At 41.5% G+C, this 20,653-nt stretch overlaps 1 protein-coding gene across 2 annotated transcripts in view; it reads right to left on the reverse strand.

Annotated features, from left to right (window-relative positions):
- The window catches only part of anapc2 (anaphase promoting complex subunit 2), a 184,346-nt gene that overhangs the window by 22,998 nt on the left and 140,695 nt on the right, over positions 1-20,653 (reverse strand). For both annotated transcript variants that reach the window (XM_087998567.1, XM_043719834.2), the window contains 4 exons: positions 18,394-18,526; positions 10,818-10,995; positions 10,144-10,263; positions 6,783-6,900 (listed from right to left, as the gene is read on the reverse strand). In XM_087998567.1, coding sequence (XP_087854693.1) covers positions 6,783-6,900; positions 10,144-10,263; positions 10,818-10,995; positions 18,394-18,526 — 549 coding nt within the window. The remainder of the gene's footprint in view (positions 1-6,782; positions 6,901-10,143; positions 10,264-10,817; positions 10,996-18,393; positions 18,527-20,653) is intronic.

Consider the following 20,653-nt stretch of genomic DNA (forward strand, 5'->3'; position numbering starts at 1 on the left):
GAGAGAGATTTCTGAAACATTTCATGTTGCACACATCAGGACAAACGCAAAATTTCAAACTGCGACAACAATTTATAGCAATTACACGGGTTAGCAGGTCGACTCTGATTAACTGACACAATGAGTGGGTGCAGTTAGTTGGGAAATCTTCTAAAGTGTTCTCAATGGTTGTGTATCTTGAGTCTACATTCATCAGTTAAAATCACACAGATTCAGGCTCTAGAAGATTGGATTTGTCACCAAACTTGTGAATAAGGCCTGAGCCATTGCAAACTACACTTGTAAATAGGACTTAATAACAATAATCTGCAGGATAATGACTGCCCCAATCAAGTCACTGGTCACTGTGCATCACACAAACAAGCACATTGGCCAAAGGAGAGAGTACAAGGGGGAAGGATATGGAGTAATCCATTCAATATGAACCTAACTGTTCATTAAACTCAACAACTTATTCCCACTTCCTCTGTACACCTGTTGATTCCTGTAGCCCCAAGAACTCTATCTAGCTCCTTGAAAGCAGTGAATCTTTTGGCTTCAACCACTTTCCGTGGCTGAGAATTCCACAGGCTCACCACTCTCTGGGTGAAGAAACATTTCAATTCAGTCCTAAAATGGACCACCATTTAGACTGTATTCTTAGACTGCGACCCCTGGCTCGGGACTCCCCAGTCATCAGAAACACCCTTCCTGAATTAACTCTGTCTAGTCCTTAAATAACCCAGTCTCTCTTCATACATCAGTTCTGCCAATACAGGGCATCAATACTATACCAAGGTTCTGTACAATTGCAACAAGGCATCCACATATTTTAACTGAAAACAAAAATGCTGGAGATCACAGCAGATCAGGCAACATCTATGGAGAGAGAGCAAGCTAACATTTCGAGTTTGGATGGCTCTTCATCAGAGCTGACATGAAGTGGGAAGGTCTCTAGATTAGAGTGGTGCTGGAAAAGCACAGCAGTTCAGGCAGCATCTGAGGAGCAGGAAAGTCGACGTTTCGGGCAAAAGGCCTTCATCAGCACCACTCTAATCTAGAATCTGGTTTCCAGCATTTGCAGAAGTGGGTGGGGGCAGTGTGGATTGGAGGGCTCGGGAGGAAAGGATGCTGATAGTTCAGATTAAGTGATTGGAATTTGAGAATAGCAGAACAATGGTGTGTCTAACTGCCAGACTTGACAGAACAGACAGTCTGTGTGTGTGTGTGTGTGTTGGGGGGGGGGGGGAGGGGGGGAGAACATGCGAATGAATGGGTTTAGAATTTGAAGGTGTTGAACTAAATAGTGAGCCCAGAAGGTTGTAAAGTGCCGAGAGTCATAGAATTGTACAGCATGGAAATAGACCCTTCAGTCCAACTCATCCATGCCAACCAGATATCCTAAATAAATCTAGCCCCATTTGCCAGTATTTGGCCCATATCCTTCTAAACTCTTCATATTCATATACCCATCCAGATGCCTTCCAAATGCCCTAATTGTACCAGCCTCCACTACTTCCTCTGGCAGTTTGCTCCATACAGGCACCACCCTCTGCGTGAAAAAGTTGCCCCTTAGGTCCCTTTTAAATCTTTCTCCTCACCTTAAACCCATGCTGTCTAGTTTTGGATTCCCCTACCCTGGAGAAAAGACTTTGTCTATTTACCCTACCCTTGCCCCTCACGATTTTATACACCTCTATAAGGTCATTCCTTTGCCTCCAATGCTCCAGGGAAAACAGCCCCAGCCTATTTAGCCTCTCTCTATAGATCCAACCTTGACAACATCCTTATAAATCTTTTCTCAACCCTTTCAAGTTTCACAACATCCTTCCAAAGCAGGGAGACCTGAACTGCACGCAGTATTCCTTGCCGACCAGATATCCCAACCCAATCTAGTCCCACCTGCCAGCACCCGGCCCATATCCCTCCAAACCCTTCCTATTCATATACCCATCCAAATGCCTCTTAAATGTTGCAATTGTACCAGCCTCCACCACATCCTCTGGCAGCTCATTCCATACACGTACCCACCCTCTGCGTGAAAATGATGCCCCTTAGGTCTCTTTTATATCTTTCCCCTCTCACCCTAACTGCACGCAATATTCCAACCAATGTCCTGTACAGCCGCAACATGACCTCCCAACTCCTGTACTCAATACTCTGACCAATAAAGGAAAGCATACCAAACGCCTTCTTCACTATCCTATCTACCTACGACTCCACTTTCAAGGAGCTATGAACCTGCACTCCAAGTTCTCTTTGTTCAGCAACACTCCCTAGGACCTTACCATTAAGTGTATACGTCCTGCTAAGATTTGCTTTCCCAAAATGCAGCACCTCACATTTACCTGAATTAAACTCTTGATCTAACCTTACTAACCAATCTATCATGAAGAGCCTGTGGATCATGTCCACTGCTCCACCCTTATCAATCCTCTTCTCTAATTCTTCAAAAATTTCAATCAAATTAGTAAGACATTATTTCCCATGCACAAAGCCATGTTGAGTACCGCTAATCTGTCCTTGCCTTTCCAAATACATGTAAACCCTGCCTGTCGGGATTTCCTTCAACAACTTGCCCAGCACTGATGTCAGGCTCACTAGTCTATAGTTCCCTGGCTTTTCCTTACCAGCTGGCTTAAATAGTGGCACCACGCTAGCAAGCCTCCAGTCTTCCAGTACCTCATCTGTGGTTATTGGTGATAAAAATATCTTAGCAAGGGGCCCAGCAATCACTCCCCTACTTTCCCACAGAGCACTGGGTATACCTGATCAGGTGTCATTCCTGATGAAGGGCTTATGCCCAAAACATCAATTCTCCTACTCCTCAGATGCTGCCTGGTGTGCTGGGCTTTTCAAGCACCACACCCTCAACTCTGACCTCCAACATCTGCAGTCCTCACTTTGTCCTACACCTGATCAGATATGTTTTAAGATGTCCAGCACTTCCCTCTTTTTAATATGAACATTTTTCGCTATTTATTTCCCCACATTCTCAAATCTTCCATATTCTTCTCCACTATAAACATTGATGTACAATACTCGTTTAGTATCTCCCCCATCTCCTGTGGTTCCACACACAGGCTGCCTTGCTGATCTTTAGGGGCCCTATCCTCTCTAATTACTCATTTGCTCTTAATGTATTTGTAAAATTTCTTTGGATTCTCCTTAACCCTACTTACCAAAGCTATCTCATGTCCCCTTTTAGCCCTCCTGATTTCCCTCTTAAGCATATTCCTACTGCCTTTATAATCTTCCAGAGATTAACTTGATCCCTGCTCTATACCCGACACGTGCTTCTTTCTTTTCCTTGACCAAAATCTCAATTTATCTAATCATCTAGCATTCCCTGCACCTACCAGCCTTACCTAGTCTGAAGTTGAGATGTTGTTCCTCAGTTGCCCCACAGATTTCGCTGAGATTCACTGATTCCACTCGTTATGGAGGCCAACATACCATTTTCCTTTGTCAACACTTGCTGTACCTGCCTGCTTACTCACAGTAGGCACAAGTTAGGAACACTCCATTTGCCTGGATGAGTGCAGTTCCAACAACACAAGCAGTTCAATACTATAGAGGACAAAGCAACTCGCTTGTTTGGTGCCACATCCACAAACACCCACTCCCTGCCTGCCAATGCTCAGTCACAATAATGTGTACCATCTATAAGATGCACTGCAGATTCACCAAAGCTCCTTAAACAGTGCCTTCCAAACCTACGAGCATTTCCATCTCGAAGGACAAGGGCAGCAGATACATGAGGACATCATGACCTTCAAGCTCACCATCTTGACTTGGAAACATATGATTCCTTTTGTGTCAAAATCTTGAAACTTCATCTCATTAGGGCCTAACTACAGCTTTGAGTGTCTGCCTGCAGCTCATGAACTGCAACATTAAAGCAGCAGGCAATAAATGCTGGTCCAACCATCAACACTTACACCCCATGAGTGAATAATAATAAAATACAGCCTAATGAAAGCATGAACAGGCTTAAACCATGTTTGGAGATCACTCTCAGGGATTACATTTGGGAAAGTGGGAAAAAAAAAATCACAGCACCAAGCTTCCTTTAAGAGGAATGTTAAGCATCGCTGATCAAGTTCAAAAAGCATCTTTGGAGGTGATCTACCAGATTGCACAGACCAAGAAGGCTCATTATTGAAATTTTGACTGCAGCAAGTAAAACCAAAATGATTGAAATAAATTTTTGAAGAGGCAGAAATGTCAGCATTACCTCTCTCAAACAAACATCATCATGAAGCAGAAAGTTGAGGAAACTATAGCTGATGGGAATCAACGCTGGTGAAGTGTGTGAAATGCAAACCTGCCTTTGCCCATCAAATCGATATGAGCACCAATGGATGTGATGCACACAGAGTCATACAGCATAGAAACAGACCCTACAGTCCAACCAGTCCATGTCAAACATAATTCTAAACTAAACTAGTTCCACCTGCATGCTCCTGGCCCACATCCCTCCAAACATTTCTTATTTATGTACTTACCTAAATGTCTTCTAAACTTAGTAACTGTGCCTGCATTCACCACTTCCTTAGGAAATTCATTCTACACACAAACTACTGTGTAAAAACAATTGTCCCTCATGACTACTTTAAATTTCTCTCCTCTCACCTTAAAAATATGCCCTCAGCCTTGAATTCACCCTCCTAGCAAAAAAGACCTCTACCATCAACCCTATCTATACTCTTCATGTTCTTATAAACTCTGTAAGGTCATCTCTCTACTTCCCATGCACCAGTGAAAGATGGCCCAGCCTATCCAGCCTTTCTTTATAACTCAAACCTTCCATTCCTGATAAATCTTTTCTGAACCCTCTCTAGCTTAATAATATTTCCCTATAATAGGGCAACCATAACTGGACACGGTGCTCAAGAGGAGGCCTCACTAATGTCCTGCAGAACCTCAACATGACATTCCAACTCTTATACTCCACGGTCTGAGCAATGAAGTTGGTTTTTCTATGATATATGTAGGAAAACTGTTTTGAAGACATTCTGTTTTGTCTTGTGCTCTTGAACAAGCAAATGTGCATGGAATATTCAATATTTTATAGAACTATTATGGAGAAAAACAAACTCCTTGGGATTGCCTGGTTGGATTTAGCATGATGGCATTGCAGCTATGAACTGATAAATGACACACTGTTTAAATCTCACTTTTCAATTCACAGGAAACAGCTGGCATGAAAGGACTGAGCACTTGGTGACATATTCCACCAAGTCACGTCAATTGCAAACTACTGAACCCTCACCCACTCCATGTGCAGCTAATTGCAAAACAATCTACAGATACGGGATATAATCATGATGTATTGTGTTTACACACAGCGATCCACTGGTTGTCATTAGGAAGAGTACTGCAAAGGTGCTTGAAATGGAGGGATCAACTGCTTATATTTAAAATCAACTTTGAAAAGGAATTCAAATACTGCCTCTGCGATTAGAATATGAAGTGTCTCTTCGCTTATTTTGTGAACATAGCTGAAACCAAATGAACCAAAGGAATACAAGAAGGCAATGAAAGAACACAAACATTATGAGTGATCAGCTCACAGCACTTGAAAAGAAAACTGCATTCTGGAAGAGTAACATGATGAGATTGAACTTTGATTCTTTTCCTCTAGATCCAAATTTCTCTCTGAAAATAACATGGAACAATACCCTATTCTTGCGATGACCAACTATTTCAGTCACCTAGAGATGCACTTCATATCCTTTATCCCAATTTGAATGTGGCAACATTTGCTTTCTCAATGTCAGCCTGAACAGTTGGATTGGCCCGCACCTGAAAATAAGCAGCTGAATGAAATTTCATGTTATCAAACTTTGGACAAAATATTTTCCAGAGATTCTCCAACATAATTCTGGTTTGGCATGAAGAGCGACTATCCAGATGTCACAACTTCATTAGTATGCAGCTTTGTTCATAGAAGGCTAATAGCATGCTAGCCTTCATAACAAGAGGAATTGAGTATAGAAGCAAAGAGGTGCTTCTGCAGCTGTACAGGGCCCTGGTGAGACCACACCTCGAGTACTGTGTGCAGTTCTGGTCTCCAAATTTGAGGAAAGACATTCTGGCTATTGAGGGAGTGCAGCGTAGGTTCACGAGGTCAATTCCTGAAATGGCGGGATTACCTTACACTGAAAGACTGAAGCGACTGGGCTTGTATACCCTTGAGTTTAGAAGACTGAGAGGGGATCTGATTGAGATGTATAAGATTATTAAAGGATTGGACACTCTGGCAGCAGGAAACATGTTTCTGCTGATGGGTGAGTGCCGAACCAGAGGACACAGCTTAAAAATACGGGGTAGACCATTTAGGACAGAGATGAGGAGAAACTTCTTCACCCAGAGAATGGTGGCTGTGTGGAATGCTCTGCCCCAGAGGGCAGTGGAGGCCCAGTCTCTGGATTCATTTAAGAAAGAGTTGGATAGAGCTCTTAAAGATAGTGGAATCAAGGGTTATGGAGATAAGGCAGGAACAGGATATTGATTAGGAATGATCAGCCATGATCATATTGAATGGCGGTGCAGGCTCGAAGGGCTGAATGGCCTACTCCTGCATCTATTGTCTATTGTCTATCTATTGTCTATTGTCTATTCTGACACTGACTTACCTGTTTAACTTAATTTTGGCATTTCAATAAAAATAATTACTGACTCCATCTGAAGGCACCCTCAACAACCACACCTCCCGTCCAGCTACCCCCAACAAGTTCATCCTGTGAATGGGATCACCACACCCATTGAAATATTGTATTGAAAATACAATACTGCACCTTAGATACTTGCGGACTGGTTCACACACCACCTCCAAAATAACCATCGATGGGTCCAATTCACGAAGGGCCTTGATTGCAGATATGTACAAAGTTATCACATCAGCAGTGTTCACTCCTAAACAAGGAAACATTAACTCCATTAACTACTAGATATATGTTTTGAAGAATACCTTGTGTATATTTGACCAATGAGCACCAAGTTAAGAGATTAAGTTGAATCTGTGGTAGAAATTTAACGTCTAGTGTCTAGATTTGTGTTGCTTCACATACAGTTATTTCCTCATGCTCTGGGATGTATAATTTCTCTGTAGGGGCAACACATTAACTTGGTGTCCAAGTAAATATAGGCATTCCCATGTGTATGATTAAAGCAAATACAGCAGTCATTTTCAGGCTCCAGTCCCTTTTGTCTCTATTGGGTCAGTTAGTCTAGCTACAACCACAGTTTGGTTTGGAAGAAGAAAAAAATTTGTAAAGGTTGCTTTCCTGGCCCATATGTGGTGATGCTTGCTGAAATGGTATGCAAGTGCGTGTGTCTGGAGTTTACAAGAAGGTAGGAATGAACTCAGCCATTACAGTCACCATCACACCCCACCCACACAAGTTGCAGTAGACCAGAAAACTGGAAGAAATAAATAATTCAACCACCTAAAACAATAACATTGCTGTCCCACTCCAGGTCTTCAGAATTACCGTAATTCATTGTGATTTTTTCTTTAATCACTCAGAGATCAATTGGACTTCTGCTGATGACACGGTATGAATTTTGATGGGTGTGTATTTCAGCCACTCAAAAGCAGTATCTATGTAATAGTGGATCCCATAAACTCAACCTTAAAATGTCAAAACAATTCAACTATTACTCAAATACATACAGTATGTCACTCATTCCTCCATCTCTGCAGACTTCAAAACCAACCCACCATCATTCCCACTCCCAAGGCTGCCAAACACCTGTCTGCCTAATGCCCACTACTTACTTGGATCCAGGATTCATACAGGAGCAAGCATACAAGTGCAGTAGGTAATCTGGTATGTTGGCCTTTATTTGAAGGGAGTTAGAACATAAGAATAGGGATGTACAAGATACTGGTGAGACCACATCAAGAGTACTGTGAGCAGTTTTGGTTCCCTTATTTAAGGAAAAATATTACTTGTTTGGGGGCAGTTCAGACAAGGTTAATTAGGGATGAACCCCATTATGCAGAAATTGACTTGCAAGCAAAGATTAAACAGGTTAGGATTCTACGCACTGGAATTTAGAAGAATGAGAGGTGATCTCATTGAGACATAGAATATTTAAAGGGCTTGACAGGTAAATGGAACCATCTGAGATCAGAGGGCATTGTCTCAGAATTAAGGGACATCAATTCAAGACTCTGAGGAGTAATTTCTTCTCCCAGAGGGATAAATTTCTTTGCAACTCCTTGCCACAAAGAGCCGTGGGGGCAGAGTCCCTGTGTACACTTAAGGCTGACATAGATAGATTCTTGATCAGTAAGGGAATCGAGTGTTATGGGGAAAAGGACAAAAAACATAGATGTGAAAAGTGTCATATCAGCCATGATCCTAGCGAACGGAGCAGGTGTGAGGGTCGAACTGCCCACTCCTCTTCTTATTTCTGATTGTGTCAAATAGAATAAGACTATAAAGACTGTCTGCAGTCATGGCAGCACCCACTTCTGAGCACTGACACTGCTGCTACTGGCCGAGTTCCAGTCAGAAATAGAAGTTCCACTTTCAATAAATTTAGCCTGCCTGCAACACATTGTGGGTGCAAGGCTGACTTTTTCCAAGCCTGTCTGCTTACCACTAGCTTTCTTTCTTTGGCATCCAACATTTCCTTGGGAATTGACAGCAGGGAGGGTGCTGGTTAACTGGCTGACATTGCCTGGGGGTGTTCTAGGTAGGTGGCTAACTGGTTAGTAAGATAGAGCGGTGCTGGATAAGCATAGCAGGGTCAGTCAGCTTCTGAACAGCAGGAGAATTGACGTTTCTGGCATAAGTCCTTCATCAGGAAGTGAATTCTCCAGCACCACACTCTTGACTTTGATCTCCAGCATCTGCAATCCTCATTTTCTCCTGGTTGGTAAGCTAGGTGGGTTGTGACTGAGTGGGAGGGCTGGATGGGTGGGTTGCTGACCGAGTGTTGACAGGGTGGGTGGGTGAGTGAGTGATCAAATCGCAATGCTAAATGGGTGACTGTATGAGCTGGGTGCACACCAACATTCCTCCTCATCTCACTCGCATAACAAACTACTCACAAAGTGAATTGAGAGATGAGGAAACTCAGGTTAAATGGCAACCCAAATCCTGTTGCCACTTTAGTTAGTCCTACTGCTAGGCACATTTTATTGGTCGTGCTTATTCACTACACACTCAAATAATCAATGAATTGTTTTGAGCTTTCCTTCTGAAATTCAAGCTGTTGTGCAAAATCTTATCTTTCTGCAACACCACCCTCCCCTAGTGAGAGAAATGCTGCTTCCGAGTTAAGAAGTTGGTCAACCAGTTGTAATATAATGCTAAATGTTGAGTAAAATTATGGCCCTTTGTTACAGAAACAATCGCTTTAACCTCTTAACCTCCAGCATTCAGAATGGTTTTTCTCGGCTACCTGTTGACCCGGTCAATCCATCAAATGTAGGCAGACACTCAAGGTCTATCCTCAGTTTACACTGTTACTTCACTTCAGCTGCAACATCTGTAGTAATGTCCAATCTGTAGCAATGGCCTCAATGAGGAAAGAGAAAATTGGAAGAACCCCGTTGCTAAATCAAACTCCAAAAACTTCTGCTAAACATGTATATGTGGGAATTGTAATCAACTAACCTTTGGGACACCATTTATCTCAGTATTTCTCATTAGGCATGTATGAATATACATTTAAATTTTTATTATTACAAAAGTAACTCTTTTTTGAGTTGTGGAAATTTCCTCAACTCTGGAAGAATTTCCATGAATCACTCTACATCTAAATTTTCATAGCTAAAGTACCATGTAATGTTCTGTCAGAATACAGCCCTTACATTTGCCATAGGCATCCGTTCTTTGCATTGCATGTTTCCCTTAAGACAGCTGAGCAGCCATATATGCATACTTCTTAAAAAGAACGTTAGCTGTACAACCATTGACAATATGGTCAGCAAAAATATATAATCAGACTCTAAATTCAAACTCCTAAAAGCAGTGAGAGACGAGGCATTCCTACTGCTTTTTGGAGTATAGTAACAGACATTAAGACCAATAAATAGCTATTATTCCAAAGTCACCTGTCAAATGAAAGGAGGTGCATTACTCCCAAACTCTGCTCAGCTTGTATTGCATACTTTAGAAAGTGTGTGTAATCAGAACAAACCTGGGTGGAGAAGTCTAGTTTCCAGGGCTGCTTTTAGAGATGAAAGTAATTGCTGCCTCTGATTGGTCCTTTCAAGACAAACTTTCAGATCCTGCAATGCTGCCTTGGATTCTGGGAAATCTGCAGTTCAAAACAAAATAAAAACCAACAACTTCTAAAAGAAACATCAGTTTCTGAGCCCAATTAAAATATGATGTGCATTTTAGTAAAACATGACACCAAGTGAAAATGGGTATTGTAACAAAATCACATGAATTTCATATGTATATATGGAATGCATATAGATCCACACATATATGACTTAAAATGCCAATGGTTGACAAGCATTTTGAGTAAAACTGAACACCGTTAATTCAATTCAAACACAGTCAGCACCTAAGTCCCAACAATTGCTCCCATTTCCACACATCAGGCCAATGATGCCAGGACCAGGACAGAGGTCTAGGAAAGAGAAAAATCAAAGAAATTTGAATCTTTCAATCATGAGCTACTCAGAAATTGAAAGAGGTACTTCTGCGAGCAGCATATGACTGAAAAATCTGTTTCTCTGGTACTTGCCAGGAACAATATAGAAGTAAATGTAAACTGAAAACCCTGAAATACCTGAAAATGCAAAATTGACACAAGATGCCAAACTTTGTCTCAAGTATGAAAATGTAACTGCATTCACTTACCACGAATAATGCTGAAAAGTTCCTCAATCCTCATATTTGCATACACCTGGTAAAGAAAAAACTGCAGGTGTATTCTCCAGCGTTGTAGTGTGCTGCTTGTCTGAGGGGATGATAATTTAGTGCTGGTTTTCTGCAGAAACACCATGCTCAGCCAACAAATTACTTTTGATTCCAGCCACTAAACAGAAAGAGACAAGACTCCAGCAATCAATTCAAGATATTTGTGCCTTCCATTATAATCTGCCCTGCTTAATCACTCCATTATCATTTCTCAGTCAACAACTTCAGAATAGACAAAGACTGACTGAATCTTGATTATAAGAATAGGAGTAAGCCATTCAGGTCTTGGAGCCTGCTTCAGCATTCAGTGAAACCATAGCGAACATATATTACAATTCAGTTTACTTGCTCTGGATCCATATACCTTAATATATTTGTCTAACAAAACTAGGTTAGATTTTTCTTTGGTGGGCAAGTGCACCATTTTCCACTACCACTTGGTTGAAGGAGGTTACCCTAATGTTTCTTCTGAATGGCCTGGCTGATTTTAAAATTAATCTCTCTCACTATATACCCTCACTGGTTCAATCTGCCCTATCAAATCCTTCCTAAATTGTACAAACCTCAATTAAATCACCCTTATACACATCATTAATCTGTTTTATGCAATCTTATTGCTTAATTTAATCTGTAAGATCCTGGTTACAGTCTGGTAAGGGTGCACTAAGCTACTTTTGTCAATGTAATGTAGAGCAGAAATAAAATCAGGAGGTGCTGTTGAAAATCAGGTCTAGCAACCACTGTGGAAAAAGAATTATCTTGAACTCAAAATGTTAACTCCTCTTCTCTCTCAACAGAGGCTGCCAGACTTACTGAATCTCTCTAGTATTTTTGGACCTTATTTCACTTCTTGCATGCTTGTCTAAACTAATGTTGGTAGACTTTAAAGACTGAATCAGAGTAACAGAACTTTGAATTCAGGATTCTGGAAAATATGATGCTCAAGAGACTACTTCATTCTCAGACACACGTGCATAGCAGGCCATTAAAGATAATAAAATATCATGGGGCATTTACTACAATTATTTAAGATACTTTAATGTACAAAATGTCGGATATCGCCAAAGTAGTTTCATGGGACAAATGTAGAAATACAAAAAAGAAGAAAGACTTACATTTCTAAAGCAGATTCACCACCACTAGACATCTCAAAGGCTTTACAGATATTGAAACAGTTTCGTCATATAGTCATTGTTGTAATGTAGGGAACATGATAGCCAAACTGAAAAACATTGTGGCTGTAAGAGCTGATCCTTTTTGATGTACTTTAGGTGTTGGAGCTGATTTCCTCAAATTCCAGGAGCTTACTGTTTTGTAAACTGTTGCACGGTTTTGGAACTTTTGGGGAGAAAAGATCAATACAGCAGCACTTTAAAAAGGAAGAAGAGAGGCAAAGATAGAGACCACATGGGAACTGACTCAAATGGAGAAAGAAACCTACACTGCTAACTGGCACAGCAGGTCATCTGCAAAGCTACTATCTTTGCTCTTTGAGTTCAAGTATGGCTGAACATCAGAGAATGTTGAAGAAAAATGAGCAAACAGTGAAATTCACAGCTGACCTCAGAAGAACCTGTGTTGGAGAACTCACAGCAGGATAAGTTAAGTGCATGGTTTTTACATATAACCTCCGTGTTCTTTTTTGTTTTCGTAAATCTACAATAGTCAGTACAATGGGGTCGTTTATGTTTTATTGAGATCTGTCTCTTGATTAATTTTTAAAACTATAAAACATTAGTCTGGAGCAGTATTTTTAGAGCAGTAAGATTGCGCTATATTCTGGGTCTGTAGCTTGTTAAGGTGCAATGGTGACCTTTAGTAGAGTGATGTGCTCTCCCTGTTGGATTTGGGAGATTAGGGAGAGTTTCCATGTTACTCATGATTTTGTCTGCAATAAGTGTGTTTGGTTTTGAATCCTATCGGATTGCACGGATCAGTTGGAGTATAGAAGATGGTAAGTTATATTGAAGTTATACAGGACATTGGTATAACACTGCATTTGGAGTATTGTGTTCAATTTTGGTCACCTTGTTAAAGGAAGGATGTTATTAAATTGGAAAGAATGTGGAAGAAATTTAGAAGGATGTTGCCTGGGCTCAATGGTCTGAGTTATAGGGAGAGGTTGGACAAGCTAGGACATTTTTCTTTCCAGCGTAGACTGGAGGGAACCTTATAAAGATGTATAAGATTATGAGAGGCATGGATAGGGAGGATACACACAATGTTTTTCCTAGGGTTGAGGAATTGAGGACTAGAGGGCATCAGTTTAAAGTTAGAGCAGAAAGAATAAAAGGGAACCTGAGGGGCAACTTTTTTTTACACACAGAGGGTGGTACACATTTGGAATGAGCTGCCAGCGGAAGTGGTTGAGATGGGTGCATTAGCAACATTCAAAGGGAATTTGGACAAATACATGGAGAGGAAAGGATTAGAAGAATATGGGCCAAGTACAGGGAAATGGGGTTAGTGTGGACGGACATTTTAGTCGGCATGGACCAGCTTGGGCCCAAGGGCCTGTCTCCATGATATCAGACTCTATGACAGACATTTCTGTGGCCAACAGCGAGAAATCAAATGGTGCCTTCCTGGTGCCAGGATCAAGGGTATCTTGGATCAAGAATATTCTCAAAGGGGAGAGAGGCCAGCAGGAGGTCATTGCACACATTGCAACTAATGAAGGGAAAAGGTTAAGATTCTGAAGGGAGGATATAGGAATTTAAAAAGGAGGTCCTCAAGGGTACTAATATCTGGATTACTCCCAGTGCTGCGAGCTAGTAAGGGTAGGAATAGGAGGACAGAGCGGATGAATGCGTGGCTGAGGAGCTGGTGCAGGGGAGGACGGCTCACGTTTTTGGATCATTGGAATCTCTTCTGGGGCAGAAATTACCTGTATAAGGAAGACGGATTGCACCTGAATTGGAAGAGGACAAACATACTGGCAGGGAGATTTACTAGAACTGCTTGGGAGGATTTAAACTAGTAAGGAGGGCTTGTGGGACCCAGAGAGATAATGAAGAAGAGATCAATTTGAGAGTGGTACAGTTGGTAAAAAACCGCAAGTCCAACATTCAGGGCAGGCAGGAACAAAGGTAGGACAGATAAATTAAACTGCGTGTATTTCAATGCAACAGGGCTAACAGGGAAGGCAGATGAACTCAGGGCATGATTAAGAACATGGAACTAGGATATCATGGCAATTACAGAGACGGGGCTCAGGGATAGACAGGACTGGCAGCTTAATGTTCCAGGATACAAATGCTATAAGAAGGATAGAAAAGGGGGGCAAGAGAGGTGGAGGAGCAGCGTTTTTAGTAAGCGATACCATTACAACTGTACTTACGGAGGCTATGGAAATATGTCCAGAGAGGTTATTTGGGTGGAAGTGAGAAATTAGAAAGAGATGATCACCTTATTGGAATAGTACCATTGACCCTCCCCAATAGTCCGCGGGAAACAAACAAATTTGTAAGGAGATCTCAGTTATCTACAAGAATAATAGGGTGGTTATGGTCAGGGATTTTCACTTTCTAAACACAGAATGGGACTGCCATAGCGTTAAAGGTTATGATGGAGAGGAGTTTGTTGAAGTGTGTACAAGAAAATTTTCTGGTTTGGTATGTGAACGTACCTAATAGAGAAGGTGCACAACTTCACCTAATCTTGGAAAATAAGGCAGGGCAAGTGCCTGAGCTGTCAGTGGGGGAGCACTTTGGGGCCAGCGACCACAATTCTATTAGCTTTAAAATAGTGATGGAAAAGGATAAGCCAGATCTAAAAGTTAAAGTTCTAAATTGGAGGAAAGCCAATTTTGACGGTATTAGGCAAGAATTTTCAAAAGTTGATTGGGGGCAGATGTTTCCAGATAGAGCTGGAAAATGAGAAGCCTTCAAAAGTGAGATAATAAGAAACCGTTTGTCCCTGCTAGAGTTAAAGGCAAGACTGGCAGGTGTAGGAAATGCTGAATGACGAGAAAAATTGAGGTTTTGGTCAAGAAAAAGAAAGAAGCATATATCCGATATAGACAGCAGAGATCGAGTGAATCCTTAGAACAGTGTAAAGGTTAGTGTACACTTAAGAGGGAAATCAGGAGGGCAAAAAGGGAACATGAGAAAGCTTTTGCAAATAGGGTTAAAGAGGATCCGAAGGGATTTTACAAATACATTAAGGACAAATGGATAACTAGGGAGAGAATAGGGCCCCTTAAAGAGCAGCAAGGCAGCCTATGTGTGGAACTGCAGGAGATGGGGGAGATACTAAACAAGTATTTTGCATCACTGTTTACTCTGGAGAAGGACATGGAAGATATAGAATGTAGAAAAATAAATAATGACATTTTGAAAATTGTCCACATTACAGAAGAGAAAGTGCTGTACATCCTAAAACGTATAAGGGTGGATAAATCCCTGGGACCTGATCAGGTGTACCCTAATACTCTATGGGAAGTTAGGGGAGTGATTGCTGGGCCCCTTGCTGAGATATTTCTATCATTAATAGCCACAGATGAGGTATCGAAAGACTGGGTGTTGACTAACATGGCGCCACTATTTAAGAAAGATGGTAAGGAAAACCCAGGGAACTACAGACTTAGCAGGTGTCATCAGTGATGGGCAAGCTGTTGGAGGCCATCCTGAGGGACAGGATTTACATGTATTTGGAAAGGCAAGGATTTATTCAGAATAGTCAACATGGCTTTGTGTGTGGAAAATAATGTTTCACTAACTTGATTGAGTTTTTTGAAGAAGTAACGAAGAGGACTGATGAGGGCAGAGCAGTGAATGTGTTCTATATGGACTTCAGTAAGGCATTCAACAAGGTTCTTCATGGTAGACTTGTTAGCAAGATTAGATTACATGGAATACACTGAGGACTGGCTATTTGGATACAGAACTGGCTTGAAGGTAGAAAATAGAAGGTGGTAGTGGAGGGTTGCTTTCCAGACTGGATGCGTGTGACCCGTGGTGTGCCACAAGGATTGGTGCTGGGTTCACTGCTTTTCGTCATTTATATAAATGATTTGGGCATGAACACAGGAGGTATAGTTAGTAAGTTTGCAGCTGACACCAAAATTGGAGGTGTAGTGGACAGCAAAGGTTATCTCAGATTACAACGGGATCTTGATCAGATGGGCCAATGGGCCGAGGAGTGGCAGATGGAGTTTAATTTAGAAAAATGAGGTACTGCATTTTGGAAAGGCAAATCAGGACAGGACTTATACACTTAATAGTAAGGTCATAGTGAGTGTTGCTGAACAAAGAGACCTTGGAGTGCAGGTTCATAGTTCCTTGAAGGAGAGTTGCAAATAGACAGGTTGGTGAAAAAAGCGTTTGGTAATGCTTCCTTTATTGGTCAGAGTATTGAGCATAGGAGTTGGGAGGTCACAATGAGGCTGTACAGGATATTGGTTAGGCTACTTTTGGAATATTGTGTGCAATTCTGGTCTCCCTCCCATTGGAAGGATGTTGTGAAACTTGAAAGGGTTCAGAAAAGATTTATAAGGATGTTACCAGGGTGGGATAGCTTCAACTATAGGGAGATGCTGAATAGGCTGGGGCTGTTTTTCTTGGAGCATTGGAGGCCGAGGGGTGACCTTATAGAGGTTTTGAAAATCATGAGGGGCATGGATAGGGTAAATAGGCAAGGTCTTTTCCCTGTGTTGGGGGTGTCCAAAACTAGACAGCATAGGTTTACGGTGAACGGGGCAAGATTTAAAAGGCACCCGAGGGGCAACGTTTTCATGCAGAGGGTGGTGCATGTATGGAATGAGCTGCCAGAGGATGTAGTGGAGGCTAGTACAATTACAACATTTAATCAGCGTTGGGACCACAATTATTTACAATTTATATAGATGATTTGGAGTTTGGGACCACGTGTAGGGTGACAAAGTTTGCAGATGACACTGAGATGAGTGGCAGAGCAAAGTGTGCAGAGGGGTGGAGGTTAGTACAACTGCAACATTTAAAAGGCATCTGGATGGATATCTGAATAGGAAGAGTTTAGAGTGATATGGGCCAGGTGCTGGCAGGTGGGACTAGATTGGGTTGGGATGTCTGATCAGCATGGACGGGTTGGACCAAAAGGTCGGTTTCCATGCTGTATAGCTCTATGACTCTATGACTATGACTTTGCAGAGGAACATTGAGTGATTGGGCAAAGGTCTGGCAGACGGAATACAATGTTAATAAATGTGAAGTCATACATTTTTGGTAGGAGTAACAGTAAAAAGGATTATTACTTGAATGGTAAGAAATTGCATCATGCTGCTATGCAGAGGGACCTGGGTGTCCTTGTGCATGAATCACAGAAGGTTGGTCTGCAGGTGCAACAAGTAATTAGGAAGGCAAATGGAATTTTGTCCTTCATTGCTAAAGGGGTTGATTTTAAAAGCAGAGAGATTATGTTGCAGCTGTACAGGGTGCTGGTGAGGCCACACCTGGGGTACCATATGCAGTTTTGGTCTCCTTAGTTGAGAAAGGATGTTCTGGCACTGGAGGAGGTACAGAAGAGGTTCACTCGGTTGATTCCAGAGTTGAGGGGGTTGACTTATGAGGAGAGACTGAGTAGATTGGGATTATATTCATTGGAATTCAGAAGAATGAGGGGGGATTTTATAGAAACATATAAAATTATGAAGGGAATGGATAAGATAGAAGTAGATAGGATGTTTCTACTGGCAGGTGAAGCTATGACAAGAGGGCACAGCCTCAAGATTATAGGGAGCAGATTTAGGACTGAATTGAGAAGGAAATTCTTCACCCTGAGGGTTGTTAATCTATGGAATTCTTTGCCCAGTGAAGTAGTTGACGCTACTTCAGTAAATGTTTTTAAAGCTAACGTAGATTTTGTTTGAACAATAAAGGAATTAAGGAATCTGGTGAGAGTGCAACTAAAGTGGATCAGGGTCCACGAAAAGACCAGCCATGATCTTATTGAATATTGGAGCAGGCTCCAAGGGCCAGGTGGCCTACTCCTTGCTCCTAGTTCTTAAGCTGTTATGTTCTAAAAGACATCAGGATGGGTATATAAATAAGAATGGATTAGAGGGACATGGGCCAAGTTCTGGCAAATGGGACTAGATTAATTTAGGATATCTGGTTAGCATGGAGAAGTTGGACCAAAGAGCCTGTTTCCGTGCTGTACATCTCAATGACTCTACGCATTTTAAAAATAAATGTTAACTTATTGAATTTCCTGAATTTTCTAATTTGCTCTCAGATTTCCAGCTTTCAGTTCCCTTTTAAAACCTTTACTAGTAATTCACTGGATTGTAGAATGCGTGACCAGAATCTGCTGCACAAATATTCAAGCCACGTGCAAGTTTTCACTTCTTTGGTTGGATCTTTCAGGTCAAGACAAAGAAACTACATTAACACCATGGTCAACATCTGCATCTGAAACATCAATTATGTGGGAGGCTTTCCAACTCAAAATAAATAACAACTCAAAAAATTAAACTTTTGTGACTTAGCAAGTAAAGACACAATACGCTGGGTTCATTTCCCAATTCTGACATACTCACCTCCTCTAGCTGGGTGAGAAAGGAGTTCTCATATTCTCCACGGCACAATCTGCCCACGTGTTCTTCTATCATTTTATGCAGGATGGTTGTGATGGCGCTTGCACTGATTCGTTCTAAAAGGTTCAGTGAGTGCCTGCCAATAAACAAAACTAAAATTAACAAACAAGAGGACATCTAGTTTTCTCAAGATTAAACCTGTGACATTAACTTTTATACTGACTCTTGCAGATTGATCAGAGCAATCCAATGGCTGACCTTTCAAAACCTTTGTAATAAACCTGTACCTGACCACAGAAAGCAATTCACAGCCTCAGCTAGAAAGATGAGCACTCCAGAAATATGGTTTTACCTTCAGTAATCCAGTTAGCAACTCGTGATGAGATCTATGCTGCAGAGTACTGGTACTTACTTTAACAATTTAAGTGCACCAGTTATGATGAACAGAGCAGATATTGAGTCAAGTGTATCAGTGGACACTAGATTCAACAGCTTAGAGATCTTTAAAATTAATGAAGAGGGTCAGTATGGCAGTCGTAGAAAATGTTCTTCCACTTGTGGGGAATTAACTTTAGATTTAGATTACTTACAGTGCAAAAACAGGCCCTTCGGCCCAACAAGTCCACACTGACCTGCCAAAGCGCAACCCATCCAGACCCATTCCCCTACATTTACCCCTGCACCTAACACTATAGGCAATTTAGCATGGCCAATTCACCTAACCTGCACATTTTTGAACTGTGGGAGGAAACCGGAGCACCCGGAGGAAACCCACGCAGACACGGGGAGAATGTGCAAACTCCACACAGTCAGTCGCCTGAGGCGGGAAAACAATTCAAAACAAGAAACTATTAAATCCAGTAAGGAACTCAGGACAAATTTCTTTACTCAGAGTGGTGAGAATGTCACATGGAGTTGTAGCGGTGAACAGTACAATCGTACATCAAAATCACTTATATAGTGCACAGTGAAGCAGGTTACCTAAGAGTACAACGAGATCTTGATTAGTTTGGCCAATGAGAAGGACCTGTTTCTGTGCTTCATACCTCTATGACTCTATGATTGAAGAGGCAGTTGGATGATTTGTGTCTTTTGTTTCATGTTTGGGATGTCGATGTTGCTTACGAGAGGTCGTATAGGCAGAGGCGCTGCAATGTCTACGAAGAGCCTAGTTTAACAATGGCAAAGGAATGGACAGTTCTCCCAGTTCAGGTTTTTTTTAAATTTTGTTTTAATTGTAACAGTGAGAAGCTGCTGCAGTGCAGAGAAAGGTTTCAAGCTTCAGCCTTGATTACTGGCTGACCCTCCTCTATGAAATCTCTTCTGCCTGTAAGAATCTGCGTTCGAATTTACGTCTTGCCAAGGGGTGTGTTTATGGGATGTTAGAGGAATTAGTTAAGTTTCTGTATTGAGTCGGTTGAGTTTTCCAATAGTTAAGTTATTCTAAATTTCGTCTTCTTTTGTTCATGTTTCAATTGCACTGCTGCCTCACAGCTCCAGGGACCTGGGTTCAATTCCAGTCTTGGGTGGCTGTCTGTGTGGAGTTTGCACATTCACCCAGTGTCTGCATGGGTTTCCTCCGGGTGCTCCAGTTTCCTCCCACAGTCCAAAGATGTGCAGGCTATGTGAATTGGCCGTGCTAAATTGCCCATAGTGTTCAGGGAAGTGCATTACTCAGGAGGAAATGTAGAGTAATAGAGGAATGGGTCTGGGTAGATTACTCTTAGGAGGGTTGGTATGGACTTGCTGGGCCGAAGAGCCTGTTTCCATACTGTAGGAATTCTAATCCTAATTCTAAAACTGTAGTGGTTAAATAAATTCTGTTTTACTTAAAACTGGGTGGTTTGACCAGCTATATCACACCTGAAATATGCACTTCAAACTGCCTTTAAAATAAGAAAAAGTTAGGATCTAGACTACATTCTTAAAGTATTTTGAGGGGGTCTAGCCTGGTTCATAACAGTACTGGTCTTTAAAATAGAGAAATCTTGTTATGAGAAGAGATTGCATAGACTGGGACTATACTCACTGGAATTTTAAAATACATAAAATTATGAGGGGATTAGATAAGATAGAAGCAGATTTAGGACTGAGTTGAGGAGGAACTTCTTCACCCAGAGGGTTGTGAATGTGTGGAATTTCCTGCCCAGTAAGGCAGTTGAGACTACCTTGTTGAATGTTTTTAAGGGAAGGATTTATGAACAGTAAAGGAATTAAGGGTTATGGTGAGCAGGCGAGTAAGTGGTGCTGAGTCCATGAAGAC

Source organism: Chiloscyllium plagiosum, unplaced genomic scaffold, assembly GCF_037043375.1.
Source record: "Chiloscyllium plagiosum isolate Xiang-an unplaced genomic scaffold, Cpla_swu_hap1 HiC_scaffold_21, whole genome shotgun sequence".
NCBI classification, from domain to species: domain Eukaryota; kingdom Metazoa; phylum Chordata; class Chondrichthyes; order Orectolobiformes; family Hemiscylliidae; genus Chiloscyllium; species Chiloscyllium plagiosum.